This window comes from Paroedura picta, chromosome 8 (assembly GCF_049243985.1).
Source record: "Paroedura picta isolate Pp20150507F chromosome 8, Ppicta_v3.0, whole genome shotgun sequence".
In the NCBI taxonomy this organism is placed as follows: Eukaryota; Metazoa; Chordata; class Lepidosauria; order Squamata; family Gekkonidae; genus Paroedura; species Paroedura picta.
This window is the reverse complement of record NC_135376.1, coordinates 834,850-858,875: the sequence shown is the minus strand read 5'-3', so window position 1 is coordinate 858,875 and position 24,026 is coordinate 834,850. Positions and strand designations below refer to the sequence as shown.

Genomic DNA, 24,026 nt, shown 5'->3' with positions numbered 1-24,026 from the left:
GCATATCTGAGTGCTCCCTCCCGTGGTCTGTTCCCAGCTGAAGGCAACCGGCATAACCAGAAGCCTGTGCTCCTGGCAGGGTGCGGGCCTCCCTGCCCGCCCGCCCACCCACCCCCACCAAGTCTGCATGGCCACGGTGGTCCCATCCTGGCAGCACCTGCTCCATCAGGAGGGGAAAGGAGGGGCCTGCGCAGAGCGCATGCCTCCTGTTTTCCAGCGATGCTCCTGCCAATGGCCTCTCCACCTGCGTCAGCAGCAGCAGCAGCGGCAGCAGCAGCAGCATCTAATTGAGCGAGTGCCTCTGCCTAACGAGCTCTCCTTCTCTGCCAAGGAAACCCCCCAGGGCGCCTTTTGCAGCCAAGCGCACCTTTTTCTTCCTGTGGAAAACCAGGAGGAGTTTGCTGTCGAGGGACAAGGAGCCCTCCCTCCAGAGCCTCGTGTTTGGGCCCCGGGGCCACTGTTGCCAGGCCACAAGGCGGACGCTCTGCCACTGCTCACCCCCCAGCGAAATCCCTTCCCAGTGGCTACCAGAGCAACAAAGGCTGGCCACAAAATGCTTTTTCCCTGCCACCAGCTGGAAGGGATCCTCACATTTCTCTATGTATCTCCTGCCTTTCCCCAAAATGGAGGGGCTCACATTGCTCTCCTCTGCCCTGCTGATATCCTCACAATGACCCTGCGAGGTAGGAAAGGCAGAGACTGTGTGATGAGCCCAAAGCTCACCCAGCTAGCTGCCATGACCGAGCAGCAGTTCAAACCTCAGCTGTCCTGCTCCTGATCTAACTGCTGCGCCCTACAGGATGTACCTCCTACCTAAAGGGGCCAATCTACACCAAGTTTCGCAGCACAGAATCCTAGAATCACAGAGCTGGAAGGGACCTCCTGGGTCATCTAGTCCAACCCCCTGCACCATGCAGGACACCCACCACCCTCTTGCTCACCCACTGTCACCTGCCACCCCCTTGAATCTTCACTTTTGGAGGCAGTGTCAAAGCCAGTCTTGCAAAGTTAAAAAGGGGCCTTCCCACGGCCTGCTGCAGCCCCCCTAGCCTTGGAGATACCTGAAAACAGGGCCCCAAATCTCCGGAGCTCTCTTGCCCTGAGTGTGAACCTGGATCCTTTGGCCCAGCTGGATCAGCTCTGAGAACCATGGAGCACAAGAGGTTGCTGAAGCAGCAAACAGGTTCCCCCAGCATTTCGGTTTGCCTTTACAAAAGGGTGGGTGGGACTAGTGACTTCACAGAATCATACAGTTGGAAGGGACCTCCGAGGTCATCCCCCCCCACCACTTTAAAACCCATTCCTCCTCCCCGCTGAGGACCACTAACCTCCCCTCCTCCTGTCTGTTCCACACACCCACTCCCACACACACCCACGCTTTGCCCACTCAGGCCCCCCCCCCCGCCTTCTGCCTGCCTGTCTCTTTGCTGCCCTTCCCCCCCAGTCCGACGGCTGCTCCGTATGGCTCCTCGGCCCAGCAGGATCTCCCCCGGGCCTCCAGCAGAGCACCGCCTTCCTCAACATTTGCCTTCAGAGAGCTGCGAACTGGAGCTGCTGCCAGAGATGGAGCCCATTTCCCTGTGCAGCAAGTCAAGCGGCCAGGCCAGCAAAGCCGGGTCTGCCCCCCTCTTTGCGGGGGGTGGGGTGGGGTGGGGTGGGGGGAGCAGGCACGTAATTGAAAGCCCAGCGATGGTCAGAGAGGCCAGCCACGGGGCCCTACAGAAGTCCATGTGATGCACCAGAAGGGTGCTGCGAGGACACCCGCAGGGAGCCTCAGAGTCCAGCCCAGCCCGGCCCGAGAGAGCCCGAGGCCAGGCTCCTGGCCACCCTCCAAGCCCAGCAGCTGAAGGGGCCGGTTCACCCCTGTTCATATCCCATGCTTTCCCCCACGGATTGAAGGAGTAAAAGAAGGCAGAATGGGGGGCAGGGAGGATGACCATCTTTCCATTCCTAGCCCCCCCCCCCCCGGGCATTTTTTTCAGACGTAGATTTCAGCTGTTTCACTGGCTGTTAAAGAAGAAAAAGCTTATAGCTACTTAGGAAATGACTGACAGCCCCTCCTTGAGTGGTCGGACTCTGAGATCCACTGGATCCTGTCCAAGCACAAGGACACCCCATGCTCCCTTAGGGGGCCTGTGGAAACAGCAGACGCAGCTTTACAAGCATCTTTTATACCCCCCCCCCCGTCTTCCTGATCAATATTTGCCTAGCCTGGGGAAGAAATGCAAGACCGTCCAAATGCCACAAGTAAGATCTGCAGGGCAAGAAGCCTTGGGTGGGCTGTCCCTCTTATTCCTGTGAAGAAGATGCTCCTGGGGCCACCAACCCAAATTGGCCACCAAAAGCCACCACTGAGCCTGCGGGTGGGGATAAATACTTCCATTCAATAAACGAAGCCTTCTCTGGCAATGTGGTTCCAACCACACATACAGGAACGGACACAAACACACTGCTCATAGCTGTGTAGGGGGAAAGGACACGTGTTGGTGTTTTAGCCGTGTAACGCTCCATGCGTAATTGGGCCTTTAAAGTTAACCCATTATTTGGCCCTTAACCTTTTGCAACAAGATTGTGCTGGGTCCTCTGAAGCAAAAATGCTACTTGTGCGACATCCCACAGGCCTTGGTGTGGCTCAGAACGCCTCGTCTGGCAGAGGGAGAAGCTCTGCAGCTTGAAAACTCTGAAGCTGAAGAGGAGCTTAGGGCTGATCCTGTGTTGAGCAGGGGGTTGGACTAGATGGCCTGTGTGGCCCCTTCCAGCTCTAGGATTCTGTGATTCTATGGGCTGATCCTGCGTTGAGCAGGGGGTTGGACTAGATGGCCTGTGTGGCCCCTTCCGGCTCTAGGATTCTGTGATTCTATGGGCTGATCCTGCGTTGAGCAGGGGGTTGGACTAGATGGCCTGCATGGCCCCTTCCCACTCTAGGATTCTGTGATTCTATGGGCTGATCCTGCGTAGAGCAGGGGGTTGGACTAGATGGCCTGTGTGGCCCCTTCCAGCTCTAGGATTCTGTGATTCTATGGGCTGATCCTGCGTTGAGCAGGGGGTTGGACTAGATGGCCTGTGTGGCCCCTTCCAGCTCTAGGATTCTGTGATTCTATGGGCTGATCCTGCGTTGAGCAGGGGGTTGGACTAGATGGCCTGCATGGCCCCTTCCCACTCTAGGATTCTGTGATTCTATGGGCTGATCCTGCGTTGAGCAGGGGGTGGGACTAGATGGCCTTCATGGCCCCTTCCCACTCTAGGATTCTGTGATTCTATGGGCTGATCCTGCGTTGAGCAGGGGGTTGGACTAGACGGCCTGTATGGCCCCTTCCCATTCTAGGATTCTATGAGTTGGCCAAATATTCCTGACTGTTTGCTCCTCTTATTCACGGACTTACATGACCACCAGCTGCAGATGGCCAGGGCAGTTGATATGCAAGGATTTGGTTATTTGAACGCCCCAGGCATCGCGAAGCCAAAGTGGTGTTCTTTTTTGGGATCTGTGCTATGGAAAGGCCTTGGGGGGCTCCCCACAAGCCTTCCCACAAAGACCTCTTGGCCCCTGCCTCCGTTCACTTTTCTGCACCTAGAAATCCTTCCGCCCTAGAAGGCCCCCAGCACTCCCTTGGCTCAGTTTTAGGGGCCAGAAGAAAACAAACATTTTGTGATTGGATTTTGCCCAGGCCACCCTTCGGTATCTTTGTGTTACATTATGGTGACTTCTTTCTTTCCTGATTTGTTTCTGTCCATATTAGTTGCTCTATATTTGGAAATATTTTCAATGACTTGATCTCTCCACCTGCAGCTGGGCAAAACTGTCACTTAAATAACTTTCCTTGCTGCTAGATTCAGCTGGGTTGCCGTGTTGGTCTGAAGTAGCACAATAAAATCGGAGTCCAGGAGCACCTTTAAGGCCAACAAAGATCTATTCACACCTTCTTAAAGGTGCTCCTGGACTCTGATTTTATTGGGCTTCCTTGCTGCTGTTTTGTGCTGTGGAGTGGCTGTTCCTTGCTTGTTCTCCGCACACAAGTGGGATAGAACTCATGTAAATAAACAGGACAGCAAATGCTGCAGAGAGGCCTGGCCTGGATCCTCCCATGCGCACATATCCCCCCCCTTCTCCAGGGTGCCCCCAAAGGAAACCAAGTGGAACTCAGGCGGGCAATGCGCTGCTTCACGTGGTCTCACAGACAAGCATGTTGAGGCGATGGGTGCGCTGCGGAGGCCGTATGCCTCAGGGGCAGCCTCTCTCCCTGCCTGCCGGCCCAGGCCCCCTCCCTCCAGCCGGGTAAGCCAAGACCCCTTGTTCCCTGAGGCTGGCCTCAGCCCCAGAGCCTCGAGACCCCTCACTGAGGAAGCCGGGCCCAGGAAGGAGCTGCTTCCTGCTTAGGAAGAAGAGACCAAAACAAGCAGGGGAACTATTTTCACTGAACCAGCTTCCACTCGGTTACACGAAGCCCGGAGCAAAACTGGTTCCTGACAGGCTGCCGTGTCACTTGACAGCGTGCTCATCCGGGGCACTTCTCCGAGGGCAAAGAATCTGCAAGTGGAGTCCGGATTTCTCCCCTGGACAATGAGGAATGAAGGGCTGTGTGCATGAGCATGGGCAGACTCCCCCCCCCCCAGTACTTGGAGGGTCAGAGGAGCACGCCCCTGGGGAGGGAGGGGGGCCCTGGGGAGGCCAGGAGGCCCTGGGGGGGGCACCCACTGGGGAGCTGCCTCTGAGCCCCGCAAGATCCACCTGCCAGCCACGAGGCCGCAGCCCCAGCTGTCCCGCCGGCACCCCGGACAGCGCCCGGCCGCCCGGTCTCCCGCAGCCAGAGCGCGGGCGGGCGGGCGGGCGGGCGAGCAGAGCCCGTGGTGGCCCCGTGTCCCCTGGCCCGGCCTGGCCCCTGCTGGCCCCTGGTGCCGCCGCGCGCGCTGCCCACCTGGACTGTGGCTGGAGCTGAGGCGCCTCCCGCAGAGGCAGTGCAGCATATGCGAGCCTTTGGTCCGCAGCAGCCCCGCGATCCGCATCGGGAACGAAGCCCCCGAGCCCCGCACCCACCGCCGCCGCCGCTTGGGGCACTTGGCCGGGCGCGCTCGGCCCAGGCAGCCAGGCAGCGAGGAGGCGGCGCCCGAGGCGGGAGTGCTGCCCCCTGCCGGCCACGCCCAGAGAGGCGCGCGGGAGAAGCGGCGCTCTCCGGCTCCGCGCGCAGACCCTCCCCCGCCCGCCTCGACGCCTCCAGCCTCTCCCCCGCGAGAGCCGCCCTCAGCGCAAAGCCTCTGAGCTCGGGCAGAGCGCCGCCCGCCACGCCCCGCCCCGCCCCAGAGGAGGGCGCGCCCTTGAGCCGGTCCCTCCGCTGCCTGCTGCCCTTCCCGCCTCCTCTGGGCGGATTAGCCCGCGGGCGGGGGGGGGGAGGAGGGGGGCGTCTTTCGCAACTGTCCCCGGCAGGGGACTAAGGAGCTTAAGCGACCCCCCCCCGCCCCGCCCCGCCCCGGGGGATCCCGGTCTCCTCGGGGTCCCTTGTCGTGGCCAGCGCGTCTTCAACGCCGAGTAGGGCAGGGGGGCTCAGCGGACCGCCGCTTTCCCCTCCCGAAGCGGCTCCTCCAAGCGACCCTGGCCGCTCCGCACCCCGAGCCCGAGAGGCCCTGCGCAGAGCCCACCTGGGAGCAGCGATGGCCCCTCCGGCCACCCCCTTCTGGTGCCGGGCGTTGGGGGCATCCAGCCCGGTGCAAACTCCAGCTTCTCCTGGGCGGGCAGCATCCTGGTCATTGAGCCCCCCGCCCTCCCCCGGCCCTCCGTGGCTCAGCACAGCCATCCCCACTGGCCCCTGCCCCTCAGCCAGGGTCCCCCAGCAGCAGCGCACGGGTCAAGAGGGGACACTGCAGGCCGTTCCTGTCCTGAGTGCCACAGGTCAGCTGGAGGCCCACCCCGTGGCCCCCGCAGCTCGTCCACACCCACCATGGAGGGAAGGCCCATGCCTTGAGCACAAGCAGAAGCATTTCCCCAGGTTCCCAACCTCCAGGTGGGGCCTGGGTATTCTGCAGAATTGGAAGGGATCTCCAGACCATGGGGTCAGTTTCCCTGGCACTCGACACTGGCACGGCCCTCCCCTTCCCCAAAGCCTCCCTCCCTCTTTTTTTGATCTGTACCCCCCTCAGGCTCACATCCCCGGGGGTCACCTAGTGGGGCACCACGACTGAGCAGAAGAGTCGGGGGTCCGCAGGGGAGAGCAGAGTATGGATGGTTGGAGCCATAAATTATAGATTGAATGGGGGTTTTAAGGTCAATTTTATTTTAATGTAAACCTCCATGAGCCAGCTGGGCCAAGAGTGGCAGTATATAAACCTAATAAAATAAATAAATAAATGAGCCTCCACATTCAGAAGCACTGAGCCCTTGAATCCTAGAGCCAGGAGGCAACAGCAGGAGAAGGCCTCTCAAGAGCAAGGCCGAGCATTCCTTCTCTGGGGTGTGGGCCCCTAAAGGAGATGCTGCAGCCTGCCAAACTGTTTCCCATCGGCCTCAGGAATGTGAGAGTCATGCTTTCCCGGGAGATGTGACAGAGCTCTTTGCAATCTCCCCAGCTGCAATACAGTGGATGGAAAACTTAGACATGAGTATTTAGGGGGATCGCCCCAACTGCACACCCCCCCTTGTACCTACCTGGCTACATATTTGATATCATTATATGCTTCTCTGCCATACCATAAATAAATAGATTCCCTTCAGGTTCCTGATACTGTAAATTTCTCAGGGCAAGAACATCTTTTGGCAAAGAGCCATGGACATCGGTGTGCCTAAATAAAGATATCCCAAGCCAAGGAGCCGTCCCAACCCGAATTGCCACGCTGCACCTGGCTGGCTCCCGGCAGCTAAGCAAGGCCACCTTTAACTAGTATTTGGATGGGAGACCTGCAAGGACCACTAGGAGGCAGGCAACGCCAGGCCACCTCCAGCAGCCCTTGCCTGGCTGCCCGGCCATCCTCAGGTCCCCTGCCTGCGTGGCACGTGGGTTGTGGGACAGATCGCCATCATCAGCCATTCGCCATTTGCATGTTGCCTTCATGCTGACTGACAGGACAGCGGCCACGTTTCCGTGGCTGCTCCCCCCAATAACTGCGGGTGGGGTGAGGCTGACAGCATCGCTCTTTTGCCCCTCCGCGCCCCCCCCCCCTCCCCGCTCTCCGGAAGGCGGCAGCACGCCTGGCCCTTTCGCTCCACGTGGCTCCAAGTGGGCGGCTCAGCCCCCATGGAGCCGCCAGAGGGCAGCAAAGCGTTTCCAGCCGGCTGCTAAGCCAACCCGCCTGCCAGCCCCGGGAACGGTGAAAAGCGGCAAGAAACTTTCTAGGGGGCCTTTTGGAGCCCCTCGGTCGCTCCTCTCTGCATCTCACCGCATGGAAATCGGTGCCTGAAGGTGGCCCTTGGACTCCGACACAACCCCGGGGGGGGGGGGGGGCGTCCTTCCACAATGCCTTGCTTCTCAGACTCTGCCGAGGCCCCCCCCCCAACCAGACGGCCGTTCGGCAACCAGCATTTTAGGCTGAAAAGGACCCTTTCTTCAAAAGGGGGCTTGGAATTTGTTGCTTGTCCTGTCTCACCCCTGTCCGTTCTGGTTTTGAGAGGGAGGAGGGATGGAACAGGAACGGTGGGGAGTGGATATAGACAAGAAGAATTGCCCCCATATTTAGGACCAGCTGGCACAGGAGGACCCCCCAGAAAGGGGGCAGGCCAAGCACCTTCAGGATGCACCCCCAGACCACTCACGAAAGAGCAGTGGTGGGAAAGGATGAGTGGGGGGATGCGTGGGCTATCCTACAAGAAGGCTTCTCCTGTCCTGATGCTCCCCGGGGGGCCTGGCCCACGTGTGGACGGGAGGCCACCAGGAAAGCCCAGGGCTGCTATGCCGGGGAAGGCCAAAGAGGCTGGGGCTCTCAGGCATGGAGAAAGGACAGCTGAGGCTATAAAATGGCGCATGGCAGAGAAAGAACTTCTTTGCTGTTTTTCACAGCACAAGAATCCATGGGTGCTCCATCAAATTGATGAGCAGGAGGCTTAGAACAGAGAAAAGGAAGTCCTCCTTCACCCAAAGAGTTATTCACACCTGGAACTGCCTGCCACAGGAAGTGTCAGCATCAAGCGGGCATTGGACAAACCTCTGGAGCAGGGCTCCGTCTGTGGCTCTCAGCCACAAGGGGTGGAGGGAACGCTCTTTCCAGGGCATTGATGCTCCGGCTTCTTGGTACTTGGGGAGGGGGGGGCACATTGGGCAGGTCTCTGGAGTTCTGGCCCAGCTGAGGGACCTCCTGGTGGCACCCGAGTCTTGGCCACTGCATGGCACAGAGTGTCTGACTGGATGAGCCGCCGGCCTGATCCAATGCAGCTTCTCTCCTGCTCTTATGTTCCAGTCTGGGGCCCAAACACTTCCCTCCCTGCACCTTCCCAGGATCCTGCCTGCCCCTCTTTGCCTGGGGTGCGCTCCCCAACTGTCCAGGTTTGGGTTTTTCAAAGGAAATGGTTGTGGAAAGCCTCCCGAGGGGAGGGGAGGGGATGGGGGGGGCACACTTCCATCCTCCTGGCTTTCCAGTCCAGCTTTTAAATAGAAGGATTCCATGAGGAGCTTTAGGGGCAGCCTGAGCCCTGCACCGTTCTTGTGCTTTTTCTTGTCTTGTCTTTTCTTGTCTTGTCTTTTTTTTTGAGAAAGGAAACTTTCTTGTAATTTCAGATGTAATGTGTTTGTTTAAATGTTGTAATTATGTGGTTTTGAGACAGCCTCATGGTATTTTATAGTGTTCCAGACCTCGTGCCCTGAGTTGGCCAGGAGACCAAAATGGGCATAAATATTTGAAGCAGCCCACCGGGCTACAAGCCAAGTCAGTCATTATCCTTTCCAGCCACATCACGGCAGCTTTTGGAAATGGAGGGAGGGAGAAAAATGGCGGCTGGCAGGAGAAAGGGCCTGCCCGGGCAGATCGTGAGGCTACTTTTCCCGCTGATGCCCACCCAAAAGGCTTCTCTTGGAGACGGGATTGGGGACTGAATCCGCCAAACTCACATGCAAGCATGAATTCGGGATTTAAATTTTCCCTCTGCAACATCCATGATTGATCTGCAGTGACCCTCCCTTTCCCCCGCAATATCCAGGAGTGGATATAAGTTGCAGTATTTTGAAAACCACCTTTGAAATCCCCCAGTATAGTATAGATCTTCTATGTTTTGCCAGATTAACTTCCTGCAGTGCCGACATAGAGAAGCAGACTGTCCCTGATTGGCTGGGCATCAGTTCAAAGACTTCCTTCTTTCCGGTAGCAAGACTTCACTTCCAAAGACTTATTTTTGCCCTGTTTTAAAGTGACTGTGCTTCAGAAGCCCACACTTCTCTCAGCAGAGATTAGCCTCCTTCTCTGTGAGGCCGCTGCTGGCTCCCCCACCCCACCCCGCCCCTTCGTGAAAAGAAAGAACAAACAGCCTCGGCTGCACTTGGCTCCTCCCCCGGATTGCTCTGGCTAATCAAGCAGTCTTTAACGGCGGGACTTCACCCCCCCCCCCTATACACACATACTTGTTCAGGAAAAGAAAAGTAAACAAGTAGCCTCATGACCACCACTCTCCTCCCCCCTCTGAGCTTCCCCAACCAAGTGCAGAACTCTGTTTCAATTTGTGGGGGGGGGGGGTAGGAAGGAGGAAGACCCGGTTTCAAATTGATCTGAATTCAGCAGGATCGACAACGAAAACACAAGGTAAGTGCAGAACCGGCCCAGATCTGCAAGACTCTTTGCAAAGACATTTTCCCCACCTTCGTGAGGTGCAAGCCATCTCCCGATAGAAGATAGAAGCCATCTCCCGATACTGAGGAGTCACAGTAGCATGGCCCTTGGTCCAAAAACCCAATCCTTTCCAGATGACACCAATGGCGTAGCCAGCCATTCATCTGCATTATTTGTCTCTCCCTTCCTAAGCCTCAGCTGTTAAGAGGAAGAACTAATGAAAACACAACCTGGGCTCCTGAATCCTTGATTCTCACGCCAGGTAGACAGCACTCTGAATGACACACTTTGGCCTCTACTCCTCTCAACAGGGAATCCCCCATTACCAGCAGGCATCTCCTTGTCCTAACTCATCGGGGAGCAGAAGAGGTCGTCCTCTCATCCACAGGGGCCTGAGAAACATCTTCTGAGCTTTGGGGGAGCTGGGGGAATAGCCCTTGTCACTGTGGCCCAGAGACGACAGGCAGATCCTGGAAACAAGTTCTGAGCGTCAGAGGGGCAGAATATCTCCTGATCTTTCGACTCCCTCTCCTCTTCCATCTGCTGTCCTCTTGTCTTGGGTTCTCCTCTGATTGGTGGGACACCTTTCCCACCTCTCCCAATTGCCATTCCAAAAGTGCTCCATGAGTTCTTTCCAAGAACTCTTCATTCTCCCTTTTAGAAGTAGTAGTAGTAGTAGTAGTAGTTTTATCAGTGCCGTGGCGAGCCCAAGGTCACCCAGCTGGCTGCATGTGGGGGAGCACAGAATCGAACCCGGCCTGCCAGATTAGAAGTCTGCACTCCTAACCACTACACCAAACTGGCCCCCACTCCCTTGGACAGGTGTTCTTCTAGCTTCTGTACCTTCTCCTCCAGAAGCCCTGCTAACTTGCCCTTGGTGCAGGTGTATTTAAAGTTACCCTGAGGTAAAAATACAAACAGGCCACAGACAGAGCAAGGCACAGCCTGAGGCCCATCACCCGCTATCCTGTTTCAATCCATTTCTGGAAGATGCAGGCCCCTTCTGAAAACTCTGGAACACTTTTAGAGCCTTCTGGCTAGATCCACAAGCCAAATGTCCTTTAGCTTTTGTACTTTGGTGTGCAGCTTTGGCAACAAAGAGCCTTTTATACTATAAAATTTATAGCACAAAGGCCCACCCAGTAGAGGGTGGAGCTAGCAGTCAGCCCCAGGCAAAACTGCCAATAATGCAAATCGGCTAATGCAATCAGATGCGGATCCCCACCACCCAAAGAACAGACCAACACACAAAACACTCTCAAACAGCCCCCACTCCCTTGCAACCCTCACACACTGTAAGGAAGAAAGCAACGGTCACCAGTAGCTCCTGAGCTGGCACTTTCTCCTTCTCCCTGCCCAGCTGCTTTTGCAGTTTTATAAGTAGTACTAATGCAATGTGCCACTTCACTGCCGCAGATGCCTGCCTGCCTGCCTAGAACCGTCCCCCACAGGCCATGAGGAAGGCCCTGCTTGCGTGAAGCTCTGGACAGCCTGTGGCCCCCACCCCCACACAAGGCAGGAGAGAAGCTGGGTTTAAGAAATGGTGGGAAAGGACTCCCTGCCCCTCGGCCTCTCTCCTGCCTGGGTCTGCATGAGGTCGGGGGACGGAGCAGAGCCCGTTTGCAGGAAAGCAGCTCAAATGGCTTTGGTGGCAGAGAGCCACGCCAGCCACGGAGAGCGGAGCTGGCAGCTGCAGGGGAGCTCATTAGAGCCGGAAACTGGCGTGCCCCTCCCTAGCCCCTCTGCCACTCAGTCTGCAAGTGCCCACCCCCGGAGGCCTTCTGGGCGGACTGTCAGTCAGCAGAGCGCTCTCCAACTCTTCAGCCCCCCCCCCCAGTAAAGGCCCTTGAGTGAAGCAGGATTCCTGACGGTGGGTTGAAGGTGAATTTTAGGTGCCTGCCCCTCACTCTTCTCTCAGGGCAGTCCTCCTACGGGTGTCACAGCAACAGACGTCCCAAGGTGCCTCCCCTGCCTTGGCGTGGTGACCCTGGACCTCCTTGGGGGGTCTCGCGCCAAACACACCCCAGGGCCATCCCTGCTTGGCTGCTGAAAAGACTGGGTGAGCCTGGCTCAAGTATTTGAAGATGGATATCTGAAGCAGTTCCACCGGGCCTGCCAAAGGGAGCTCCTCCAGCAGGCATTGGGTTGAGGTCGACCTGAATCACCGCTCCCCATCGGCCCCCCAAGCCCTCCCCTCCTACCAGGACTGTTAACAAACCCACCCAACCCCCACCCAACCCCTGGGGCTCAGGACAAGGTGAGCTAAAGCTCTTTGCAGTTTCACCATCCTTTAATCGATATCGTTATTATGTTAATTTTATTGTTGTTACCCCTTACTGTTAACAGAATTATGTTATCTGTACCATTTTGCTGTTTCATATAACCACCCTGAGCCTAAATATCATATCAGCACTTAGTCCCCTCCTCTCCAGGCTGAACAGACCAAGCTCCCTCAACCTTCCCTCATACGACTTGGTCTCCAAACACATCAGCATCTTTGTAGTCCTCCTCTAGAGTCACTCCAGTTCATCTACATCAGTCTTCAATTGTGGTGCCCAAAACGGAGGCTTCCCAGAGGGGAGTAAAGTGTTAATATCATCACACGCGATCTGGACACGATACTTCTTTTAAAATAGCCCCAAATCCCGTTTGCCTTTTTAGCCACTGAGTCACACTGCTGACTCATGTTCAATGTATGGTCTACTAAGACTCCTAGATCCTTTTTGCACATGCTACTGCCAAGACAAGTCTCCCCCATCTTATATTGGTGTATTTGGTTTTTCCTACCTAAATGCAGAACTTTACATTTGTCCCTATTGAACTTCATTTTATTCAGTTTAGCTCACTTCTCGAGCCTCTCAAGATCATCCTGTATTCTGCTGCTGTCTTCTGGACTGTTTGCCACCCTTCCCAGTTTAGTATCGTCTGCAGGTTTAATAAGCGCCCCCTCTATTCCTTCACCCAACTCATTTATGAATATGTTGAGCAGCACTGAGCCCAGGGCAGGCCGTGCCGGGGATATATTGATCAATGTATTGCCCATCGAGTCAGTTTCAGCAAGAATAACCATGAGCTTCACTTCGCCACTTCAACAAACTGCTCTTGCTAATAGAGGCCAAGTGAATTCCCTGGAAAGGTTGATGGGGAATCTGAGAAGGGAATGCTCAGTGGTGCAGTCCTAAACCTAGTTAGGCCCTCCTCCAAGTGGCACAACTTTGCTTAGGAAGAGGGCTGCACAAGCGCATTCAGGACCTCAGTCCGCATTTCTGTCTCCTCTTTATTTATGTCCCGCTTTTCTCCCCAGTGAGGGCCCAACCAGGACACGGCAAAGACGGAAGCCTTAAGGATGCCAACCTCCAGGTGTGATCTGAGGATCTCCTGGGATTATAGCTCCTCTCCAGACAACATAGGTCAGGTCCCCTAAAGAAAATGGCTGCTTGGGAGGGTGCCCCCCATAGTGTTAGACACCCCTGAGGACCCCCCCCAGACCCACCCCCAAGGTCTCCAGGTGCTGCTCCACTCAGAGCTGGCAACCCTATTCAGGATCTTTCCACAGAGCTGGGCAGGCGGGAACATTTTTGAACTCTCCCTTCGTCTCAATGACAAACCGAAACAGCCAAGCACGGAGTGGAGTCGATGGGAATTTATTTGTAAGGCAAACGCCAAGCCTGGAGCTGGCCTGGATTTTATTTATAAGCGAGGTTTGATTTTACGATTTCCCTCAAATTGATTCTGTTTGGCTCCAGAAAATGGACGGCTCTTGGACTGCAGCTCCGTGGCAGCGGCCGGCGGTCAACTGGGGGGGGGGGAATGCAGCCACAGTCAGAAGGGCCGCTCTGGAAGCCATCCCCACTGGCCCGATCCAGTCCCGGTCCACAGCACCCTTGGTCCCCCCCACCCACACTCACCCCTCCCCACAGCAGAATGGCCTCGCCAAAAGAATAGAATCATAGAATCATAGAATCATAGAATCATAGAGTTGGAAGGGGCCATACAGGCCATCTAGTCCAACCCCCTGCTCAACGCAGGATTAGCCCTAAGCATCCTAAAGCATCCAAGAAAAGTGTGTATCCAACCTTTGCTTGAAGACTGCCAGTGAGGGGGAGCTCACCACCTCCTTAGGCAGCCTATTCCACTGCTGAACTACTCTGACTGAGAAAAACTTTTTCCTGATATCTAGCCTATATCGTTGTACTTGAAGTTTAAACCCATTACTGCGTGTCCTTTCCTCTGCAGCCAGCCTCCAGGCCGGCCCAGGGAAGGTATCCACCCCCAGAGGAGTGGGCAGCTTCTCTCAGGGGGGGAGGCAGATGGAGACCGTGGGGGGTGGGGTGGAGCTGGCAGCGGGCAGGATCTGGGGCAGGGAGGGGCCCCTGTGCAATCCTTAACAGGCCTCTCTTCCAGGAATGAGTCCGAACCCAACTCAAAGTAGTCGAACAGGGGAAGGGGCTTCCCCACATCTCATGGCACCCCCTGCTCAATGCAGGATCAGCCTCAAGTGTCCAGGAGAAGGATCTGTCCATATAGGCTAAATATCAGGGGGGGGGGGGAAATTCACAGTCAGAGTAGTTCAGCAGTGGAATAGGCTGCCTACGGAGGTGGTCCACCTCTCTGAGACACACAGGGGACAAAACCCAAGGGTCATCATGAGGTCCACCAGCAGAGGCAGAACCCCAGGAGCCCGCCCTCTGGGGGCCCCCCAAGCACCAAGAAGACAGAGCTTCCCTTCCCCAGACAGAGGGCTCCACTAAGCCCTCCCTGTGACCCTGGGTCCATTTATGCACGTCCCTGGAACGAGTGGGCTTTGCAGTAGCTGCTTCTTTATGTTCCGCTCCCTTCCCATGACTCCTCCCCCCGCCTGGCATTTGTCTTCTCCCCCCCCTCCTGCCCCCTGAGCCGGCAGGGCTTGCACCGGGCTGCTGTCCGCTCTGACCCCAGATCTTCCTCCCGGCCAGTCCCCGCTCATCAGCAGACGGACAAAGCCGAGTGGGGTTTTTGCCTCAGCCCTCGATGGCTGACCCTGACATCCCATCTGCCGCCTCGCACATTTCCGAGCACACAGACCTCCTCCTCCTGGAATTGCAAGCTTGTGCTTTTAATTTTTTTCCTTGATAAATGCTGAATTCCAAAAGCGCACCTGGGCAGGAGCCCTCCTCCCCCCTCCCTCCCTCCGCCCCTCCTTGGCAGGTGCACGGGCACAAGGCTTTAAGGGCCATGCCAGGGTTGCCAACTCAAGGTCAGGAAATGGCTGGGGATTCTCGAGGCAGAGCTGGAGGAAGGTGGGGCTGGGGGTCTCCAGATGGGACCTTATCAGGGAATAACACCCTAAATTCTCCAGGTTCTGCCCAACCCAGAGCTGACAACCCTAGACAGCCTGTGGCAGAAGCGTTCTGCGTCTCCTCCTCCAGGTCTTTTAAGAAGCAACGAAGCCTCCCTAAGAGACACCTGAGTGCAGGGCAGACTGTTGAGGCACTTTGTGTCTCTTCTTTAAACAGGGAGATGATTCCCAAGAGCAGAACCCCCTGTGAGGTAGGTGGAGCTGAGAGAGCTCTGAGAGAACTGAAGAAGAGTTGGTTCTTAGATGCCACATTTCTCTACCCGAAGGAGTCTCAAAGCAGCTTCCATTTGCCTTTCCTTTCCTCTCCCCACAACAGACCCCCTGTGAGGTAGGTGGAGCTAAGAGAGCTCTGAGAGAACTGCGACTGGCCCAAGGTCACCCAGCTGGCTGTGTGTGGAGGAGGAATGGGGAATCAAACCCGGTTCTCCTGGTTAGAGGCCACCCCTCTTAGCCACTACACCAATTTGGTCGATGGGTAGGTCAGCAGTGGATCGGCTGCCTGGGGGGGGGTGAGTTCCCCCCACACACACTGGTAGTCTTCAAGCAGCAGTTGGACAAAGACTTGACAGAAATGCTCTCAACTGATCCTGCACTGAGCAAGGGGTTGAACTGGATGGCCTCTGCGACCCCTTCTGACTCCATGATTCTGCAATTCTAGGTCCTGGAATCGCCCCCCACAGCACCTGAACTGACATATGTGCCCGTCAGCACCCTAAACCTGCACAGCGGGCACGAGAGTCTTCCTTCTCCCTCCATTCAAAAAGTTGGTAGCATCTCCAGGGGAAAGGCTCTGATGCATTCAGAAGCTAAGAAAACGTGACCCACGGGGCCGGTTGTTCGTTCTGGACTTTAAAGGGGTCAGTAGGGCCATTTGCAGCTCGAGCCTCCTGGACTGAAAAAGGCACTCCCCCCCCCGTCCCATCAGGATATCCAGGGCAGGGTGGCAACCCAGGCTCCGGGCAGGAAAGATCCCGCCCTGCTGACTTTGGCCAGAGACCTTCATCACCTTCCTCCAGCCCCCTGCAAGCAACCTGGATGTGGTCGGGAGGATTAATTGTCATTAGACGTAATTAATTACCCCAGGCAGTGAGCCGAACTGGCAGCTTGGTCATTCCCCACCGAATCTCTCCCAGTCTGGGGGGCTGGGGCGGGGGGGAGGGGGAGACCCGTAGTCTCTGCCCTGCCCCTGAACTTCCCTTCTCATCCAGGTGCTGTAGGAGGCATCCCCCCCCCTCCAAAGGAAGCTCAAGGGAGCCTGAGCAGTCTGGCTACCCTGCGGAGCAGAGGGGCACTTGGCTCCATCTCAGACTCCCAGAAATCCACCCGCCTGCGCCAGGCAGGAAGAAGCGGGCAGTACTGATTTCATGGATTTGTGATTACCTGCTGAGAGGGCGGGCCTGGGCCTTGAGCCTCAGGAGCTACGAGCAAGGGCCATCCCTCCGCCCCCTCTGCCTGCCCTCTGCCCCAGCCCCTCTGGGGGTCACAGAGCCAGGCCCTGGAGTGTGCAAGGCTGGTCTTCCCTGCTCTGACCGGCAGCTGCCCTCCAGGGCCCCAGGCAGAGGGCCCCACCCCACCCCACCCTTTGGCTGGAGAGCCCAGAGGCTGAACTTGGAGCCTTCTGCAGGCCACACAGGGGCTCTTCCCCACTTACGGGCCCTCTCTAAAAGAAACTGCCTACAACGCTTGAGTCAAGAGGCTCCTTTAGCCCAGAAGAGAGTTCAAAAATATTAATTTGAAGAAGACAAAGAAGAAGGAGCTGATATAAATGTACACGCACAACAATTCATTCAAAAGGTTTTAACGCTAGCTGGTTTTGACTGTAATAATTGTAAATTATGCTGTAAATGTGAAAGTATAAATGGTTTTAAATGTGGAATAATAAAGTCAGAGTCCAGTAGCACCTTTAAGGCCAACAAAGATTTATTCAAGGAGGGAGCTTTCAAGGGCAACCACTCTTCCTCAGACCTTGCTCTCGAAAGCTCACGGGATGGATGGATGAAATAACAATTGTATAAATAGAATTTAAAAAATCCAACCTTAGGAAAATTATAAATAGCAGAAAACCTATTTATAGCGAGAATTCAGTTGTCTACTGTGTGTCCTTCTGGGACAAACCACCTCACAGGGATCTTCTTGCCACCCCCACCCCACTCCTGAGACGTTGCCGCCAAAGGCAGATTTCCTGCAGAAACCTCAGGGGAAGGCGTGGTCCCACACAGCAGGGGTAGTCAATCTGTGGTCCTCCAGATGTCCATGGACTACAATCCCCATGAGAATTGTAGTCCATGGACATCTGGAAGAGCACAGGTTGGCTACCCCTGCCCCAGAGGACCCCAGCTCCGCTAGCAGGAGAGGTCTGCAGGACCCTCCAGAGCCACAGCAGACCTCAAGGCCGGGCCTTTCATGATCTAAAGAGAGAGTGGGGCCTCCTGAGGCCAACGGAAGGCCCTCCCATCCCTCACGCCGGTTGCCTCTTGTCCCGCTCAAATGATCTCCACGCTTTTTGCATCTGTTGGTAAACAGGCTGCTTGCCCGTTAAAAAAAAGGCTTGGTTATCACACACCTTCCTTGAGCAGAAGCCGCATTTGAGCGTCTGTGGGAGATTCAGGCGGACGCCTTTTGGGGGCTGCCTTCCGTGTGTGGGGCCTGGGACGCCTCTGCCTAGACCCTCACCCCACCCCCCACCCGAGGAAGAGCCCAATGTGACGCCTGCACAATGGCTTTGTCTGTAAGATGTTGTTTCCCGGTAGGATTCAATATGCTAACGCTGCATGGAGTCTTTAGCTACGTCATAAAGAAAAAGATTCCAAATCTTCACTTGCAGGATTGACAGGCACAATGCCAATGGGGAAGGGGTGGGGAGAGGTTTTCAGTTCGCTTTCCCCCACCCCGCAAATGTCATGGCACTTAAGGGCTACACTGTCCCCAGAGCAGTTCTATCAAACACACAAACCATGTAAAGCAAAGAGACCTCACCCTCAGCAACCACCGCCGGGCCTTCCTATGGCCCACCTCCCCCTCCTGCGTTGATGCACTGTGGGAAACGCTCCCAGCACCTCCGCCTGGCCCAGGGCACAGCATTTCTCAGGCCCCCTCAAAAGGCTCCAGGCCGCTGGGATGTGGGAGGACACAGAGGGACGCAGGCAGGGCAGCTGCAGGAAAGGCCACCGGGAAGGGGGACCTGGGAGGACAAAACCCCACGGGGGCCCATGTCAGCCACGGGGCCCCTTAAGCCAGCGTCCAGAAGGCATGCGGCAGACCCTCGCTTGGCATGCAGAAGGTCCCGAGTTCAATCCCCAGACCAGGCAGACAGGGACTGTGAAAGAGCTCTGCCTGGGACCCTGGAGAGCTGCTGCCAGTCTGAAGAGAGGAGTCTGACTTTGAGGGACCCCCCCCCCCACCCCTCCAAGGGTCTCATCCTGTTTTGGGAAGCTCCTGCTGTTCATCCGATTTATTTTACGCCTCATGCAGTTCTGCACAGCAGGCACTAGGGGCGCAAGGGAGGCAGAGCATAGTAAATCCCAACCCCAACCCTAACCCTTTTTGCAGAGGTTACTACAAGGGGGCACATGCTGGCTTGTCCTGCTGTACCCATCCCCCAGGGCAACACCAGACGCTGCGGCCCCCGGCTGCTGCAATCAGGGCCAGGCTGTAGCCTCCTACCAAGGTTCCTAGAATCCTAGAATCCTAGAATCCTAGAATCCTAGAATCAGAGTTGGAAGGGGCCATAGAGGCCATCTAGTCCAACCCCCTGCTCAACGCAGGATCAGCCCTAAGCATCCTAAAGCATCCAAGAAAAGTGTGTATCCAGCCTTTGCTTGAAGACTGCCAGTGAGGGGGAGCTCACCACCTCCTTAGGCAGCCTATTCCACTGCTGAACTACTCTGACTGTGAAAAACTTTTTCCTGATATCTAGCCTATATCGTTGTACTTGTAGTTTAAACCCATTACTGCGTGTCCTCTCCTCTGCAGCCAGCAGAAACAGCATCCTGCCCTCCTCCACGTGACAACCTTTCAAATACTTAAAGAGGGCTATCATGTCCCCTCTCAACCTCCTTTTCTCCAGGCTGAACATTCCCAAGTCCCTCAACCTATCTTCATAGGGCTTGGTCCCTTGGCCCCAGATCATCTTCGTCGTTCTCCTCTGTACCCTTTCAATTTTATCGACGTCCTTCTTGAAGTGAGGCCTCCAGAACTGCACACAGTACTCCTGCTCTCAGCAGTTTCCTGCCTCCTTAGGCTTGGTCTGCTCAGCCAAATCTTCCCTGCTAACGTGTTGTAGGACATTAAACACCCAGCCTGTAGTGATTAAGAGAGGCTGCCTCTAATTCTCCCCCTCCTCCACAGGCAGCCAGCCAGATGACCTCTCTGAGCCCCACCTCCCCCACAGGGCGTCTGTTGTGGGGCGAGGAAGATGACAGTAACCCACCCGGAGACTCCTGCTGGTAAAGTGGGGCATAAAAACAACTCTTATTCACTTCTCTCCATTTGTTTTCTTTCAAGCTATAGCATTTCTCCCCTCCCCCTTTATTTGTCCATCTTGGTCTCCCCTCTCCAGTTGGCTTAGACTGAGGGGAGTTAATGTCCCTCCTGATTTATCAGAGCAGTAAGAGAACTTTCCCCCTTCCCTTTGCAGGCCACATAAGGGGACGTTAATTCGATCTGGCGGGAGACAGAACTCTCTCGGCCCCCCCAGATCTGATTGTCCAGGCGGGGTCCAGGCTGGGCGTCGCATATCCATTTTATAAACGCCCCCTTGCTGTTGTAGGCACTACGCAGGGTGTCTGTTGTGGGGAGAGGAAGGAAAGGCGGTTGCCAAACACTTTGGCACTCCTTTGGGTAGAGAAAAGCGGGGGGGGGGGGTGTTCTTATTCTTCATGGCGTGCCTCAGCCAAGGAATTTGGTGGCTTGTTTGGAAAACCGGCCCTGCAATGAAGACCCTATGCTGTAACTCCTCCTCTCTCTGGGATTTCTGCCACAAACCTCAAGAGCAGCCGCAAATCTGGAAACTCGGCCCTTGGGATGAAGGAAGCTGCCACAGCGGATCTTCCCTCTGGCGCCACATCCTGCGCTACTCATGTGCTTGCACAGCCTGGAACTGCGCCGGCAGTCGCATACCCTTGGCCCGAGCAGAGGGCAAGCCGCCTGACTCCACTGCACGGCGATGCTGAAATGGCACTTTTGGGGCAAGGCGATGACGCTCCGCCCCTCCAGCCGCCCGGTTCCCTCACTCAGCCCCAGTCAGCACCAGCCGCCTCAGAACCCAAAATAGAACACCCTCAATCCGGAGACCTCACCGTCATCTAGAACTATGGGAAAGGAAAGGAAATCAGCGGATCTCTTTCCATGGGTCCCCCCCCCCCCCAACATACACCCAGAGGGACATTTCTGCAAAGTGGAAACAAACTGCAGAGCTCTCCCCTTGGGAGGGGCAAAGAATTCAAAGAAAAGCTGGTTCTTTACACCCCACTCTTCCCCTCTCCCCACAACAGACACCCTGTGAGGGAGGTGGGACCGAGAGAGCTCTAAGGGAACTGCTGTCAACGAATAGGTCTAAAAGAACTATGAATAGCCCAAGGTCACCCGACTGGCTGCTGTGAAAAAGGAGTGGGGGGAAATGGAGAGGGGGCCGAGGAGAGCAACAAGGATGATCCAGGACCTGGGGGCCAAGCCCTGTGAGGAGAGGCTGAGGGGCTGAAAGGGACCCCAATCACTTTCTAAGCCAAACCCCTTTACACAGCAGGAAGTTAACATCTCCCCCCCCCCCCATCACAATGGAGATGCCAGCCGCCTGGTGGGACTGGGAGCTCTCCCAGAATTACACCTCATCTCCAGGGGAAAAAATGGTGCTCTGGAAGTGACCAGGGGGTGACACACTCTTGTAGCATCTGGGGGGACTGCAAGCTCAGCATGGGAGCAGACGGTGCGGCAGGTAGGAAGGAAGGAAAATGCAGTCCTGGGCTGTGTCTACGGAGGCATCGTATCCAACTCACAGGATGTCATCGGCCCTGTCCTGTATACTAGTTGGTCAGACCCCACCGGGAGTCCTGGGGGCAGTTCTGCAGGCCTCCCTACAAAAAGGACGTGGACAAAGCGGAGACGGGCCGAGGACAGCGGGTGGGATAATCCAAAGCAAGGGGACCAAGCCCTGTGAGGAAAGGCTGAGGAACCTGGGAAGGTCCAGCCTGGAGAAGCAGAAGCTTCTTGCCCGTCTCTGCCTGAGGCTGCCCACATCCGCCCTGCCTGCCCTCTGGGGAAAGGAGGGGGCAGAGGGGCACGTGGGATCTCTCCTGGTCTCAGCCATGGCTCCGTGTCAGGGGCTGCTCCCACAGGGCTGAGGCAGGAGGCAGAAAGAAGCAGGGCTCTCTCCTCCTCCGTCCCAGTCGCAGCCTCTCCCCCCCCCCCCGTGCCGGCCTCTGGTCCATTGCACAGCCTCTGGTCAGGAACTACTTCTGGGCAGCTCCTCCAGTGTCTCCAGAAGAGCTTTGCAAGCTGTCCAGAGAGCTCTCTGAGTGCTCTCCCAAGCCAGGGTACTGGGCTCATCCATTGTCTCCCTCCACGCGGCAGCCAGGACGTCCCTGATGCTCTCTCGCCCAGGGGGAGGGAACGGAAGGCTGACCCTGCTGAGCCTCCGAGGCCTGATGGGGCTACGGGGGTCAGGGACCAAAGACAGCGGCCCCCTCCCTCCCTCCCTCCCTCCCCCCCCTCTGCCCAAGCCCTGCTTCCTCTAAGTGGGGGGCAGGATCAGGCCCCCGGCACTTCCCACCCCCCATTAGGCAGACGAACCTGGAGTGGAAACCCAGGGCAAGATCCTCCATGTCAAGAGGCCTAATTAGTCCGATTTCTTTTGCTTGTTCCCGCTAATCAATGTGGCAGCTTAGATTCTGTCTTTTCTCCCTCCGTGTCGCTATTAATTAGTTTGGCCCCTCCAGCAGAAGGCAGGCGCTGAAGCCCTGCAGCCTCTCCAAAGTCAGTGAACTCAGCAGGCCTGGCTGGAAGGAGCAGGGACCGCAGAGCCCCTCCCGGCTGAGGCTGCCCGCCTGCCCCGTCCCCATCCGGAGTTTAGGAGCGCCAGCAGGGTGGAGCGGAAGGAGCGGCGGCTTCTCACCTGGAGGGCTGGGTTTGATTCCTCGCTCCTCCACATGCAGCCAGCTGGGCCACGTGGGACCAGTCACAGTTCTGTTAGGGCTGTTCTCACAGAGCCATTCTCTGTTCTCTCAGCCCCACCTCCCTCACGGGCCATTTATGGTGGGGAGAGGAAAGGAAGGTGATTGGGAGCTGCTTTGAGACTGTAGTGAAAAGGGTTGGCGGGCAGGTAGTGAAAGGGGCGGGGGTATAAAAAGCAATTTCTTCTTTTTCTTCTTCTTTGAAGGATTGAGGAGACCCAGCTCCCAAACTGGTATGGGGGGAGGGGGCTAATGGCTGCAGAGGACAGCCAGAAGGACACAACCCCCTCCCTGCCCAGCCTGAGCAGCAGGGGCTCTGACTCAAGGGCAGAGGACACTGGCAGCGCTGCCCAGGCCAGCAGGCGGGAGGGAGGGAGGGAAGGGGAGGGCACATCTGCAGCTGCCAAACATCCTTTTGGGGTAACGGATGGGACCATTCCAGCCACTCCCACCCCACCTCTTTGTGTCTCCTAGAAAGGCCGCAAACGGGCAGAGATCTTGCTCCTCTTACCCTCCCCGGAAGGTGAAAGCCGCCCCATCACCTGCCTTCCCAGAGCCCTCCGTGGCTCTACCCCCCCACTCCCCCCCCCCCGTGGTAAGTGGAACTGAGCCCCACAAGAAGCGAGCCCCTCCCGCTCTGACCCAAGACGTCCTGCATCTTCAGCAAGCGCCTGGCTCTGGAAACCCTTTTTTCACAGGATTGTAACAGTAATTAGAATAATGAAAAAACATATCATGCTAATTTAGGAAGAGCCTCTCATGGCACACTGGAGTGGGGGGGGAGGCATTTAAAGACAGCTCAATTTGTAGGTCAAGTTTGTAACAGCAGCATTTTGTAAAAAGCAAACAAGGGACAGATGCCTCCCCTTCAGAGGCAGAGAGCCAAGAGGCCAGGCCCATGAAAGCCAGCGGGAAACGAAGCCTCGTCATTCTGGCCCCGCTGCCCATCGGAAGGCAGCTCAGCCTCCCAGCCTCACCTTCAAGGAGAGGAGGAGGAGGAGGAGGAAGAGGAGTTTGTTTTTATGCCCAGCAGTTCACTGCACGAAGGAGTCTCGAAGCAGATCCAATCGCCTTCCCTTCCTCTCCCCACAACAGACACCTCAGAGAGAGCTCTGAGAAAACTGCTTTGTGAGAACAGCTCTATCAAGGCTGCAATGAGCCCAAGGTCACCCAGCTAGATTTTCCAAGCCTCATTCCCCAAAACTCCTTTGGTCACTAAGGTGTTCCTGGTCTCTGGCATGTCTCTGCCAGATGGATCGTTCGAAAAGAGCCCGCCCCTCTTGGGGCCCGTCCCTGCCCAGAACTGTGGCCCAGCAGTCTTCCCCATCGCTCACAGACGAATGTGGGCAAGCAGACAGGCAGGCAGCTAATGCTAACTGGGCACCCATTCATGGCTTCTCCAAAGCGCCACAGAAACCACGGCGAGATGGGGGCGTGGCGAGGCTTCTAACACCCTGCTTTTGCTTCCCTGGCGGTGTTTCTGTCCCCCACCCCCAAGGCGGTTGGGAAGGCTCCCACCCACCTGGCCTGCTGCAAAGGGTGCAAAACCGAACGATTCAGGTGGGCTTTTCTGCACAGGTCACCCCGGTCGCACTGCACAGCCTGGTTCCCCGAATTACTTGGCTCGAGGAGAGGGGCTGCAGGCCATGCACGGCTGCTGGTACATAGACTCTGAAGGCACGTTTGCTCTCTGCAATGGGTCTCTTAACCACCCTGCCCTGTTGGCTCTCCTGCCTTCACATGCTACGCATCGGTTCTCTCTTTTGGATCAACTCACTCTGTGC

General features: G+C 56.5%; 1 protein-coding gene across 3 annotated transcripts in view; it reads right to left on the bottom strand.

Moving 5' to 3' along the window:
* Nucleotides 1-24,026, bottom strand: part of FGF12 (fibroblast growth factor 12) — a 133,281-nt gene that overhangs the window by 84,439 nt on the left and 24,816 nt on the right. The window contains exon 1 of one of the 3 annotated variants that reach the window (XM_077347991.1): nt 4,917-5,040. The exons of the other annotated variants lie outside the window; for them this stretch is intronic. Coding sequence (XP_077204106.1) covers nt 4,917-5,004 — 88 coding nt within the window. The 5' untranslated portion in view covers nt 5,005-5,040. Of the gene's footprint in view, nt 1-4,916; nt 5,041-24,026 lie in introns of those variants that run through there. 3 annotated transcript variants of the gene reach the window in all.